The sequence below is a fragment of the Salvelinus fontinalis genome, chromosome 11, assembly GCF_029448725.1.
Source record: "Salvelinus fontinalis isolate EN_2023a chromosome 11, ASM2944872v1, whole genome shotgun sequence".
In the NCBI taxonomy this organism is placed as follows: domain Eukaryota; kingdom Metazoa; phylum Chordata; class Actinopteri; order Salmoniformes; family Salmonidae; genus Salvelinus; species Salvelinus fontinalis.
In genome coordinates, this window is record NC_074675.1 from 32,400,525 (window position 1) to 32,412,935 (window position 12,411).

At 42.1% G+C, this 12,411-nt stretch overlaps 1 protein-coding gene and 1 pseudogene across 1 annotated transcript; both read right to left on the minus strand.

The window, feature by feature from the left end:
- Window positions 1–265: 265 nt before the first annotated feature.
- LOC129865557 (cerebellin-1-like) lies at window positions 266–4,469 on the minus strand. The gene is made up of 4 exons (XM_055938432.1): window positions 4,311–4,469; window positions 2,328–3,090; window positions 2,029–2,148; window positions 266–802 (listed from the first exon to the last, which is right to left on the minus strand). Exons 2-4 carry the CDS (start codon window positions 2,643–2,645, stop codon window positions 605–607), a joined length of 636 nt encoding a protein of 211 aa, XP_055794407.1. The 5' UTR covers window positions 2,646–3,090; window positions 4,311–4,469; the 3' UTR covers window positions 266–604.
- A 476-nt stretch (window positions 4,470–4,945) lies between these two features.
- On the minus strand, window positions 4,946–10,222 carry LOC129864715 (E3 ubiquitin-protein ligase TRIM39-like; annotated as a pseudogene).
- Between the last annotated feature and the right edge of the window lie 2,189 nt (window positions 10,223–12,411).

The window sequence follows — 12,411 nt, forward strand, 5'->3', positions numbered from 1 at the left end:
CACACACATACATTTACACACGGCCCTCGCCAAAACTCCCATCTGTCACCGGATCCGCCAGGACGAGCCGCATGAGCCCCTACCCAGAATCCTCCTCTCGGGGCGTTGAAGGTGGCTGCGCTATTTACAGGACTAACAGATGCACCGCTTGGAGAAAATGAAAGTTTCCCCTAATCACTGATTCAGGGTCAGCATTTCTTCCTAATGGAGAAAAGGAGGAGCAATTGTTTCAGCTAGTGACAGTCACTTTGAAGAAAATCCCGTATTTACTGTACGACCAACCCTTTTTATTAGCACGTACAATTATTTGCATGCAGACAACAAAAGCCAACACATATTACATGAATACTCAAGCATAAACTGAACACACTACAGTATCATTTCAATAATGGAGCAGTGTATTTAAAAGTGCATTCAAAAATCGTAACATTCAGGATTTTCAGATACAAAGCGAGCTGTAAACTCATTGTAACTTTCATACATACACACTCGTCCTCCTAACCCTAGCTGTGTCCTCACTTGATGTCTACCCTGTGTCACCTTGCTTGCCTTTCCCCTGTCCCTCTCTCTTTTTCTCTTTTATTCTCCCTCCCTCTTTCCCTCTCTACAAAGGAAACACCAGAAACCCAGAGAAGGTGGAGTATTTCCATCCCCCCATCAGGTTCCCTCTCTCCAGTTTGAGATAAGCCTTGTCTCCTCTCTCCATGGTAACCAACCCAGCGTTGGTGGCTGCTTCCCTGGTCACGTCCTGGTCCCCGGCGAATGCTGAAATCACCGGGTGTCCGTTCAATACCAGACTCACCTGAGAGAGAGGGATAGAGGCATAGAGGGTGGGAGGGAGGGGTAGAGAGAGAGTAAAGCGTTGTTCACATTGTGCTTCTACACCTGCATTGCTTGCTGTTTGGGGTTTTAGGCTGGGTTTCTGTACAGCACTTCGAGATATTAGCTGATGTACGAAGGGCTATATAAAATAAACTTGATTTGATTAGCAGTTTGAAGTGGCTCATATCCTATTATTTTACATTTGAATCTTTTTCCTGCAGTCTGAAGAGCCAAAACGCACATGGAATCAGATATTTAAAGCCACATTTCAAGCCTCCTTCGTAGGTGCTTTGATGTCCGATACAAATCTGATATATTTGCCCTCAAGTGTTTTTTTTACTCTTATTTAGCATATCTTCTTGCTTGCTAGCTACTCTGTTGACAGTTTGACAAGAACATGGGGTAGCTAACTAGCTTGTTAATTATTTACAAACAAATTAGTGAATGTGCTAGAAAGCTAAACAGCTACCTAGCTAGCAAGTTGACTTCTGTGGCTAGCCAAAAAGTACTTGTTTTGAAAGTTAAATCATCTTATCCAGTGAGGCTTTAAAAGTGCTCTTACACTATGATTTTGAACATTCAAAGCAACTGGGAAACTTCCATGGCAGGCATTGTTGTCACCTTAGCTTGCTACATTGGCCTCCCGAGTGGCACATCAGTCTAAGGCACTGCATTGCAGTGCTAGGGGCGTCACTACAGACCCGGGTTTGATCCTGGGCTGTATCACAACCGGCCGTGATCGGGAGTCCCATAGGGCGGCGCACAATTGGCCCAGCATCGTCCGGGTTCGGGGAGGATTAGGCTGATGGGGCTTTACAAGTAGGCCGTCATTGTAAATAAGAATTTGTTCTTAACTAACTTGCCTAGTTAAATAAAGGTATTGTATTGAAGTTAATGTACCCAGAGGAGGACGGAAAATAGCTGTCCTCTGGCTACACCATGGTGCTTCCCCAGAGAGTGCTGTTGAGGCTACAGTAGACCTTCATTATAAAACAGTGTGTTTTAATCAATAATTTGGTGACGTGAATATATTTAGTATAGTATCATCTAACTTTTTAATGTTATACTCTTTTTATTTTTAATGAAATCCACTAAGTAGGATGGTACTCCCCTTCCTCCTCTGATGAGCCTCCACTGGAAGGGAGACAAAGATAATATACATCAATTTGCTGTAATATTATTTGTGTTTTCATGTCTAACCCATACCTGTATTGTCTGTCGGTTGTATACTTTGACCACATGGAAGCAGAAACTGAAGACTCCTTTTCTGGGAGCCACAAAGATGCTGCGTGCTGGGTCAAAATGGCTGCCCACATTCACCAGGATCTGAGAAAGAGATGGAGAGAGAGAGGTGGGGGGAGAGAAAGAGGGATAGAGGTGGAGGACAGAGAGATGGAGGGAGAGAAACAAGTTGATAAAAGTTGACAAAAGTTGACTTTTTTATCATGTAAAAGTTGACCACAGTTATTCAGTCTATTGGATGGTCATGGTATGGTCTCACTAACCTGGTCAAAGTAGATGGTCATGGTACGGTTGCTCATCTCAGAGGGTTCGTGGTTAGTGTTCCTGACAGCGGAGAACGCCACTCGACCGGCGCCCGACCGCACCGACATCCCCAACGCGTTACCCGACGGTTCCGACGAGGGGGTGGAGTCACAAACCACAAGACACTTCCCCTCCAACACGATTGGCTCAGTGTCATTCTGAGCTCTGGCCCCCAGGGGACCCCATTGGAGGATTAAAATTAGCCCAAGGAAAAAGGTGTGGTTAAGTGTTATTATGGGGCGGGGCAAAGCTGAACAAGGAAGAGGAAGGCGGTGCATATTGTCTCAAATGGTTGTAAGGTCTTGGGTGTTTTTTGGATGTTGGTTTTTCAATTTGGACACCGTTGGAAATGTCAGTTGCCCACACAGTTTCAGTAGAAACAAACACTCCTTTGTGAATACCAGACAAATTTCAGTAAACCAATGTCTGTCTTTTCAGTCTTGTCTAAACCACACGGTAATCAGCTAGATCACAGTTTAAATCCTTGCGGAATCGTTAGTTGGCTCTGAAAGGTTGAATCCCAGATGGTCAATTGATCCAAACCCACTGAATCTGAATGGTGGATGGTGTATGCCTGATCACTTGAAACCCACCTTTGGGCCACGACCCAAACCTCCTGCAGGTACGGCCAAGTTTGTCCAGGTTCCCGACCTGTTTTAGCAGATTTGTAACACAAGTCTCAGTGGAGTTGGTCAGGTGGTTTTTCACAGGCCAACCTTGACCCTGCCAAAGATAAAGATTCAGAACAGAAATTGATTCACTGAGAAAGACAGTCTAAAGTCTTAGAATCATAGTATACAGCATTAAAATATCATAGTATCCTAGACAAACTCTTGAAGCAGGCCTAAAGTGAATGTAGTGCTCAAATGTAAACAATAGTTCCATTTTTGGGTGGTGTAGATGGAGAAAGAATTCGAGGGATGAGAAGGAAAGGAGGAGGTAGAATAAGGGATAATTTAATGGATTGGCTTAAAGAGGGAGGGGGAGGGAGGGGGCTGAGGCTATTGAAGCCAGCTGGACACAGGAGGAGGGCAGGAGAGTGGGAGGAGAGGGAGGAGGAGAGGCCTGCATCATCACTTCTGAGCTACCATCTGTAGGACACACTCTCCTCACATTCCTTTACACACACACATGCACACACATACACATAGACGCACACATGCGTAATCGCCCATGTATTTGCAATTCCATATATTTATCCATGTACAAAAATACACATAGAAACTGTAAATTTCCCCATTGTTCCTCATAGTATGCATAGTATGCATAAAGACATGGCTAAAGGTCAATCAGATTTGTGAAAATAATCCCTAGCTGTGTATTGTCGCTTTCCATGTTGTCTGTTGTCTGTAGCTTGTGAGGTGTGGAAACACTTTTATGAATTTTGTCTTGCTGCTTTTTGTTCTATGTTGCTCTGTCTGTATGCTACGTCTTGCTTGTCCTATGTTGCTCTGTCTGTATGCTATGTCTTGCTTGTCCTATGTTGCTCTGCGTGTGCTCACTGCTCAATGATTGTCTATATTGTAATTTTTTTAAATAACCTGCCCAGGGACTGAGGTTGAAAATTAGCCGGCTGGCTAAAACCGGCACTTTTACTGAAACGTTGATTAATGTGCACTGTCCCTGTAAAAATAAACGAAATAAACTAAAAACTAGTCTAAATTCCTTTAAGCTCATTGGATGGTGAAGGACACACAGTTTTTACATAAGACGTCTGTCTATATTTGCCCCTTGTGGAAAATGTTCTCTTTATTGACAAAGATCATTACAGAAAACATAAATGAAAGAGTAATAAAGTGACAGAAATATGACATGACAACAATATTGAACCATTTTCAAAAAACCATCTCACATTACCATGGAAAATAGTTTTTTTTGTGTATAGCAGGAAAAATAATAATAAATAATTACAACAGTGAAAAAAACGAAATGTTAAATCTTACCTTTTACGATGAGTATATTTCCTGTATCGACGTGGAAGTTACTCTGTCCCAAGAGGCAGATTGCCCTTTCTCTGTCTCTTTTCTCTGTCTTTTCACTGACTCCCTCTCCCTCTCTCCCTTTCTTTTTCTCGCACTCACACTTTTTCTCCCACTCCCCACCTCTCTCTCACACCTCTCCCCCCCTCTTCCCTTTTTCTCCTTCCTCGCTCTCATCCCACCCTCTCTCCTTCTCAGTCTCTCTATTTTTCTCTCTCCCCATCTCCTCCCCTCTCTCTCTCTGTCAGGGAACCCCTGTGTTCAAACAGACGTTTTATCATATCACAACCACCATAAATCGTCTGTTTTCTCTCGCCCACAACCGCCTACCTGTTCCACACTCCTCCCTCTTCTCTCCATCATCTCAGATCCTCTTTCCATTCTCTATCCTTTCCCACTCCTTTAAATGCCATTGAGCTACTGATAAAAAGGGGATTTTTGCTTACACTTGTTGCGCATTTAGACACTTGGATTTAGAAAAATGTAAGAATTGAATATAGACTTCTCACAGTAGAATAAGAATATCTATATCAGTAATGTGACCTTACGTGGTTACAAAATGTTGATTACATTTTTTTAATCAGTACAGTTAGTTATTTCTATTTCTGGCCAGAATTGAGGGAAGATCTCCAGTCAGACAACAGTCTCAGAACAACGTGATGTGATCGAACGGATGATTGACAGCTCCTCACAGCTATAGATAGGGCCACGGGTGGGACTTTAGAGCTCACAACTGTATAAGCCCTTTCCACCAAACAGATAACCAACGGGGCTGTGTTCTTTCCGCCGCCATGGAGACGGGCTAAAGTACGGATACAGGGTCTCGGTGAAGACACGCCAACTATAACTATAAATATGAGCCTTATCGTCCACATTATAAAAGGAGACCAATCCCTCCTCATAATCCACAAACACCCCCACCTTCTTGGGCTTGTCTCTCAGGTGATGGGGGATGGATGGCCCGACACAGGCGTTGAGGTTTCCCCCTTTCCCACGACACACGGCCCAGTAGCCTTGGTCTGGCCTCACCGTGACACTCTGCTTCCTGTTGACGGACTCTCTGGCCACATACACATCCCGGTCGGTCTTGTCACCCACCTGGAGGGAAGCGGGAGTAGACAGACAGTGCTTGAACGTACATTTTTTCCCTTTCCTTTCACTGCAGTGTAATGTTTTTTTTAAGGCCCAGGGTCACGTTGGTCTCGTTTAGTAATCTTTTTCATGTGTTGTTTTCCATTTTCAAAGTTAAGTGCAAATAGATAAACTAAACAAATAAAATAAAATAAACTAGACTAACCAAAACTGTGAGCTGAGGTACAACAACATAAATCATAAGAACATCATAAGAGAATAGGTGTAACTCTCACTCAAGATTAACTCACAATTCAATTGTTTTAAATTTTTCGTTGTGAGCGAGATTCACTCCTAGCTACAGTATAATCTCTTCATATTTTCCCTCACCTGGACTACCCAGTAGCACCTCTCGGTGGCGAAGTCTTGTTTTCCCAGCACACATACGCAGTAGCCAAACCTTTTCGGATCATCAACCAGGGAGCAGTTCTGCTGGTATCCCAGACTCACCTGCTTCCCATCAGAGGACAGGTGGACCAACGAGGAGGCTGTGACCGGGTCCAAGGTCATGTCCGCTGTAGAGAGATGTTCTTTAATATTTTTTATTTATTTCACCTTTATTTAACCGGGTAGGCCAGTTGAGAATAAGTTCTCATTTACAACTGCGACCTGGCCAAGATAAAGCAAAGCAGTTCGACAAAAATAACAACACACAGTTACACATGGAATAAACAAACGTACAGTCAATAACACAATAGAAAAATCTATATGCAGTGTATGCAAATGTAGTAAGATTAGGGAGGTAAGGCAATAAATAGGCCATAGTGGCGAAATAATTACAATTTAGCATTAACACTGGAGTGATAGATGTGCAGATGATGATGTGCAAGTAGGGATATTGGGGTGCAAAAGAGCAAAAATAAATAACAATATGGGGATGAGGTAGTTGGGTGGGCTATTTACAGGTGGGCTGTGTACAGGTGCAGTGATCGGTAAGCTGCTCTGACAGCTGATGCTTAAAGTTAGTGAGGGATATATAAGTCTCCAGCTTCAGTGATTTTTGCAATTCGTTCCAGTCATTGGCAGCAGAGAACTGGAAGGAAAGGCAGCCAAAGTAGGTGTTGGCTTTGGGGATGACCAGTGAAATATACCTGCTGGAGCGCATGCTACGGGTGGGTGTTGCTATGGTGACCAGCGAGCTGAGATAAGGTGGGGCTTTACCTAGCAAAGACTTATAGATGACCTGGAGCCAGTTGGTTTGGCAACGAATATGAAGCGAGGGCCAGCCAACGAGAGCATACAGGTTGCAGATGTAAGCTCTGATAAGTTATATGTATGATATATAAGTTATGAAATATGATAATTTTGGGGAACGATCAATTTAAGTTAATTTCATTTCAATTCTATTCAATTTATTAACATAACTTTATTTATCCCATCTAGGGAAATTTAGAAAGGCAAAGTCAGTTTACAAAATAACATGTTATATCAATGTATCAGTATTGAGATAAAAGAGACACTGACCTGTATGAAGTGGAGTTGTTCATCAGTGTGAGAGCTGCTCTAGCTCAGTGCTTCTCCTTTTTACCTCAGTGATTTCCTGATACAGCTCTTTGATGAGCCCCTCAGCCTGCCTCTCTGCTGCTTTCTGCTTCTCCTCAATCACCTTGATGAGCTCAGCCTGGGTTCTCTCAAGCCTGGCTTATCTCTTTTTCAGCACAAGACCAAAGAAAATAATGCAATATTAAAGACAATGGTTTTGAACAAATGTTCTTGCTGAAGTCCTGCATATTCATCAAACCACGTTAAATTCATACAACTACAGAGGACTCAGAGTTGAGCCTTGGGGTACCCCACATAGATGAAAACAATAACAGTCCGGATGCTTATCATAAGAACTCACTCTACTGAGCTTACGGTACTGTATATTTAATAAATATTATTTATCAAACCAGATTGAATTAATACAACTTTAATGGACCCAGAGTTGAGCCCTTGGGTACCCCGCAACATTCAGGATGCTTATCATGAGAACTCACTCTGCTGAGCTCCACCGAGTGTTTGATCTCATCCTTACTCAGTCTGTCCTAAACCATCCTCAGCAAATCTCCTTCAGTCTTTTTCATAAGTCTGTGAAGACACCCCGGAAACTGTAGGATTACTAGCCTGTAAAACTGGAAATGTCTTTGGATAATACTGAAAATCACATTTGTTGGAGAGTATGTGCCTGAATTGGCAAGATACAATTTAGTAACACTTTATTTAAAGCTTGCAGGTATAATGTTTTATTATGAAGTTAATTATACAGCTTTTAATATTTAGAGCTACGTTCAACTTGCTCCCATCTTTTTGCTGTCTCTTTCTCCATAGAAATAGTGTTGTGGCCCTTGTCTCGGTGCATCTCGCACACACTGGTTGTTCCTGTTGTTCCTGCAGAAGAGGCCCAGGGGCCGCTCGTGCTTCCTGCATACGGCGGGCGTGGTGAAGGTTGCTGTGTTTGTCAGCCTGTGCCTCTGGAGGGCCGGCTCTCTATGTTGAGGCCACAGGTGTGTCTTGCAGTATTACACCTGACACACAAGACAGGACTTAACAGCCTTCTGCTTCGTCCCAGTGCAGAAATTGCAGGAAACTGCATCAGGCTCAGGACTGAGCCCTGGGGAACACTGTGCCACTGATACTCCTATATCTTGATAATCGTCTTCCTCCGCCTGCCGGGCTTTGACCTTTATAAGATAATATAAATATTAAAAATATTATTAATAATTATATAAATATAATATAAATACAGTTGAAGTCGGAGGTTTACATACACTAAGTTGACGGTGCCTTTAAACAGCTTGGAATTTTCCAGAAAATTATGTCATGGCTTTAGAAGCTTCTGATAGGCTAAATGACATCATTTGAGTCAATTGGAGGTGTACCTGTGGATGAATTTCAAGGCCTACCTTCAAACTCACTGCCTCTTTGCTTGACATCATGGGGAAATCAAAAGAAATCTGCCAAGACCTCAGAAAAAAAATTGTAGGCCTCCACAAGTCTGGTACATACTTGGGAGCAATTTCCAAACGCCTGAAGGTACCACGTTCATCTGTACAAACAATAGTACGCAAGTATAAACACCATGGGACCACGCAGCCATCATACTGCTCAGGAAGGAGACGCATTGCGTTCTGTCACCTAGAGATGAATGTACTTTGGTGCGAAAAGTGCAAATCAATCCCAGAACAACAACAAAGGACCTTGTGAAGATGCTGGAGGAAACAGGTACAAAAGTATCTATATTCACAGTAAAACAAGTCCGATGTTGACATAACCTGAAAGGCCGCTCAGCAAGGAAGAAGCCACTGCTTCAAAACCGCCATAAAAAAAGCCAGGCAACGATTTGCAACTGCACATGGGGACAAAGACTTTTTGGAGAAATGTCCTCTGTTCTGATAAAACAAAAATAGAACTGTTTGGCCATAATGACCATCGTTATGTTAGGAGGAAAAAGGGGGAGGTGTAACGGGCTTCCTCCTTCTCCTCATCCGAAGAGGAGTAGCAGGGATTTGACCAAAATGCAGCGGGTTGTGAATACATAATGATTTAATAAACAAAAACAGAAGAACACGACGAACACTTGAATAATTACAAAACAAATAAACGAATGTAGACAGACCTGGACACGAACTTACATACAACGTGAAGAACGCATGAACCAGGAAAACAGACTACATAAAACGAACTAACTAACAAAAACCGGAACAGTCCCGTGTGGCGTAACATACAGACACTGACACAGGAGACAATCACCCACAAACAAACAGTGAGAACAACCTACCTTAATATGACTCTCAATTAGAGGAAAACGCAAAACACCTGCCTCTAATTAAGAGCCATACCAGGCAACCCAAAACCAACATAGAAACAGAAAACATAGACTGCCCACCCAAACTCACGCCCTGACCAATAAACACAACCAAACAACAGAAAACAGGTCAGGAACGTGACAGGAGGCTTGCAAGCCGAAGAACACCATCCCAACCATGAAGCATGGGGGTGGCAGCATCATGTTGCGGGGGTGCTTTGCTGCAAGAGGGACTGGTGCACTTCACAAAATAGGTAGGAATGAGGTAGGAAAATTATGTGGATATATTGAAGATACATCTCAAGTCATCAGTCAGGAAGTTAATGCTTTGTTGCAAATGGGTCTTCCAAATGAACAATGACCCCAAGCATACTTCCAAAGTTGTGGCAAAATGACTTAAGGACAACAAAGTCAAGGTATTGGAGTGGCCATCACAAAGCCCTGACCTCAATCCTATAGACCAGTAGTGGGCAGAACTGAAAATGTGTGTGCGAGCAAGGAGGCCTACAAACCTGGCTCAGTTACACCAGCTCTGTCAGGAGGAATGGGCCAAAATTCACCCAACTTATTGTGGGAAGCTAGTGGAAGGCTATCTGAAACGTTTGATCCAAGTTGGTGAAGATGTCTAGGCAAATACAGCACTGGAACTTGTTACAGGAATCAGGAATCGAAAGAAGAACCTTCCCTCTGTTACATCACCTTTTATGTGTGTTTTGCACATGTGCAATTATGTTAAATAAACCTGAACCTGTTTCTTTGTTTGCATGAGATTTACAACTAGACTACTTTACAACTAGCTGAAGCATTAAAGGGCAGGTAGCATAAACGTAACCACATGAAACATATGCATTTGCATTAGCATACACATCAAAGTCCCTATGCAAAGTTCTACCTTATTTTTATTTATTTTTAGTTATTACATAAAACCGACCAGAATTCCGAAAAATACCAAAGCCATGTCAGAAAATATTTTTCTGGGGTGTGATGTCATATGGAGGACCAGGCAAGAGCCTATTCCCTATCATGTGAACTCCAACAGAAATAACTTTAAATGTACAGCTTTAAATTAAACCAAATTGTTTGCACTCATCACTACTGGTTTTAATTATATTTTCTGCCAATTTACAAGCAAACACTTTATGAATGTATTGTTACAAATCAACTTGCAGGGTTGCTAGCCAACTAGCCTGCTAACAGTAGCCCTACTATTCTGCTAACGTTAGCCTTACCAGCCTACTAACGTTACGTTAGCACTGAATGATAAACACCTAGCTTACAGCTACATTAAAGTGTTAGCCAGCTAACATTAGCTATTTAGCCAACTAGCTATTAGCCTAGCCAGCCTAGCCAACCACCACGGTTATGCTTGGCAAACTGGAGAACAGCTAGAACACAACTAACACAACACAGCTACCAAAGTGAGGGGGAGGTGGGCGCTTCACCGGGCCGAAATCCCCAAAAATAGATTCCAGATATCAGTCAGCTAGCATGCTAGCACTAAGCCAAGGTGGTAAAAGTTACAAAACCCATAACCTACTATACAAAGAACCTGTCGAAAAGTTTGAAAAAAAGAGAACAGACAAGGTAGAACAGACAAGGTACTACACAATTAGAGCAAGCAGATATGATTTTCTCTATAGTTTTGAGCCCACGGCAAGAAAGCACCAGAGCCTGCCAAGCTAATGGTTTCCCATTAGATAACCCAGCCACAAAGTCTGTGAATAGTTTGAGGTGTGGCTAATGTTAGCCAGCTTGAGCTAGCTACCGAGCTAGCATTTTGAACTCGGTATCACAGAGTAGATCCTCCAAATTACGTTGAGAAATAGTGCATTGTGGGAAGTTTAGCTATGTTTATAACTATGTTTGTACTTACAGGTAAGTAGATCGTGGCTACAACTATGTTACTAAGTAAAAACTCATGCTTCCTACCCTTTAAATAACAACCAAATTGACCTCAGACAGGAGGCCTTAAGTTAGACAGAATGGACCTAAAGTTAAGTACAGGAATCCTAAGGCCTTGGAGTTCCATTTTGTGTGTTTTGTCATCCAAAAGACAGGGAGGAGGAAGTTGCATTACATGAATCAGGATTCAGGGTAGAGTACTATAAAATAGCCTATTGATGCTTAACTGTGTTTGTTTTGTTTATTTAAATACATGTTGTTACCCTGGATCTACTACAACACCCCTAGCAAGGGCAACACTATCAAGGAACAGCCAAATTAACCTGAGGAGAACATTTACTGAAAAGCTGCAGCTGACGATTTGAGTCATTACCAGAATGTCAAACCATTAACTGGTTAGGTAGCATACAAACTCAAACCTTAGGAAAACAAAACAGTTTTTCAATGTCACATGACTGGAAATTCCTCATCCCTAGCTTCTCCTACAGTGACTCATGAAATTGCACAACAATTCTTCTATTCTTGTTCTTCTTTTTTTTACGCTACCAACAATGGAATGCTGCTGAGCTTGTGCAGGAATGATGGTGTGAGAGAGATGGTGCAACAGTGGTGTAGTGGTGCCTGGAGAAGTGGGTATACTCTAATCTTGTCAGTTTGTTCAGGTTTTCTTTTTCAAAGTCACACTTAAAGTCACACTTTTGAGGCCTCTAAAACATTTAGATTTTTGAGAGTAGTTGCCCTTTAATTGAAGTGTGCAAGCACCTAGCACTATTGTTTGATCAGCAGTGTTTTTGTAGAACATGAGATGTTAAGGGTGTTGAGCCAGTAACCAAAAGGTTGCTGGTTTGATTCTCCGAGCTGACTAGGTGCAAAATCTGTCGATGTGCCCTTCAGCAAGGCACTTAACCCTAATTGCTCCTGTAAGTCGCTTTTGATGAGTGTCTGCTAAATGACTAAAATGTCAACTGCATCATAACAAGCCAATATCTATGAAGAATATGTGTATATGTTTCTATATGAGATGTGTTTTTCATAGATATTGGATAACACAAACAATGTAAGATTTACTGTATCTCGTTCAAGGGGGTGATACAATTGTGCAATGGATATAATTATCCAACAAAGGTTGTTTTAAAGTGTTCGTCCCATGTTTCATGAGCTGAAATATAAGATCCCAGAAATATTCCATATGCACAAAAGCTTATTTCTCTCCAATTTTGTGCACAATTTTGTTAACATACCTGT

Excerpts from the sequence above, each read along its gene's own strand:
- LOC129865557 (XM_055938432.1), bottom strand. The coding sequence starts at position 2,645 with ATGCACCGCCTTCCTCTTCCTTGTTCAGCTTTGCCCCGCCCCATAATA. Across the intron at positions 2,149-2,327 it reads TGACCATCTACTTTGACCAG|ATCCTGGTGAATGTGGGCAG; the intron begins GTTAGTGAGACC and ends TCTCTTTCTCAG. Across the intron at positions 803-2,028 it reads ACAACCGACAGACAATACAG|GTGAGTCTGGTATTGAACGG; the intron begins GTATGGGTTAGA and ends CCTCTCTCTCAG.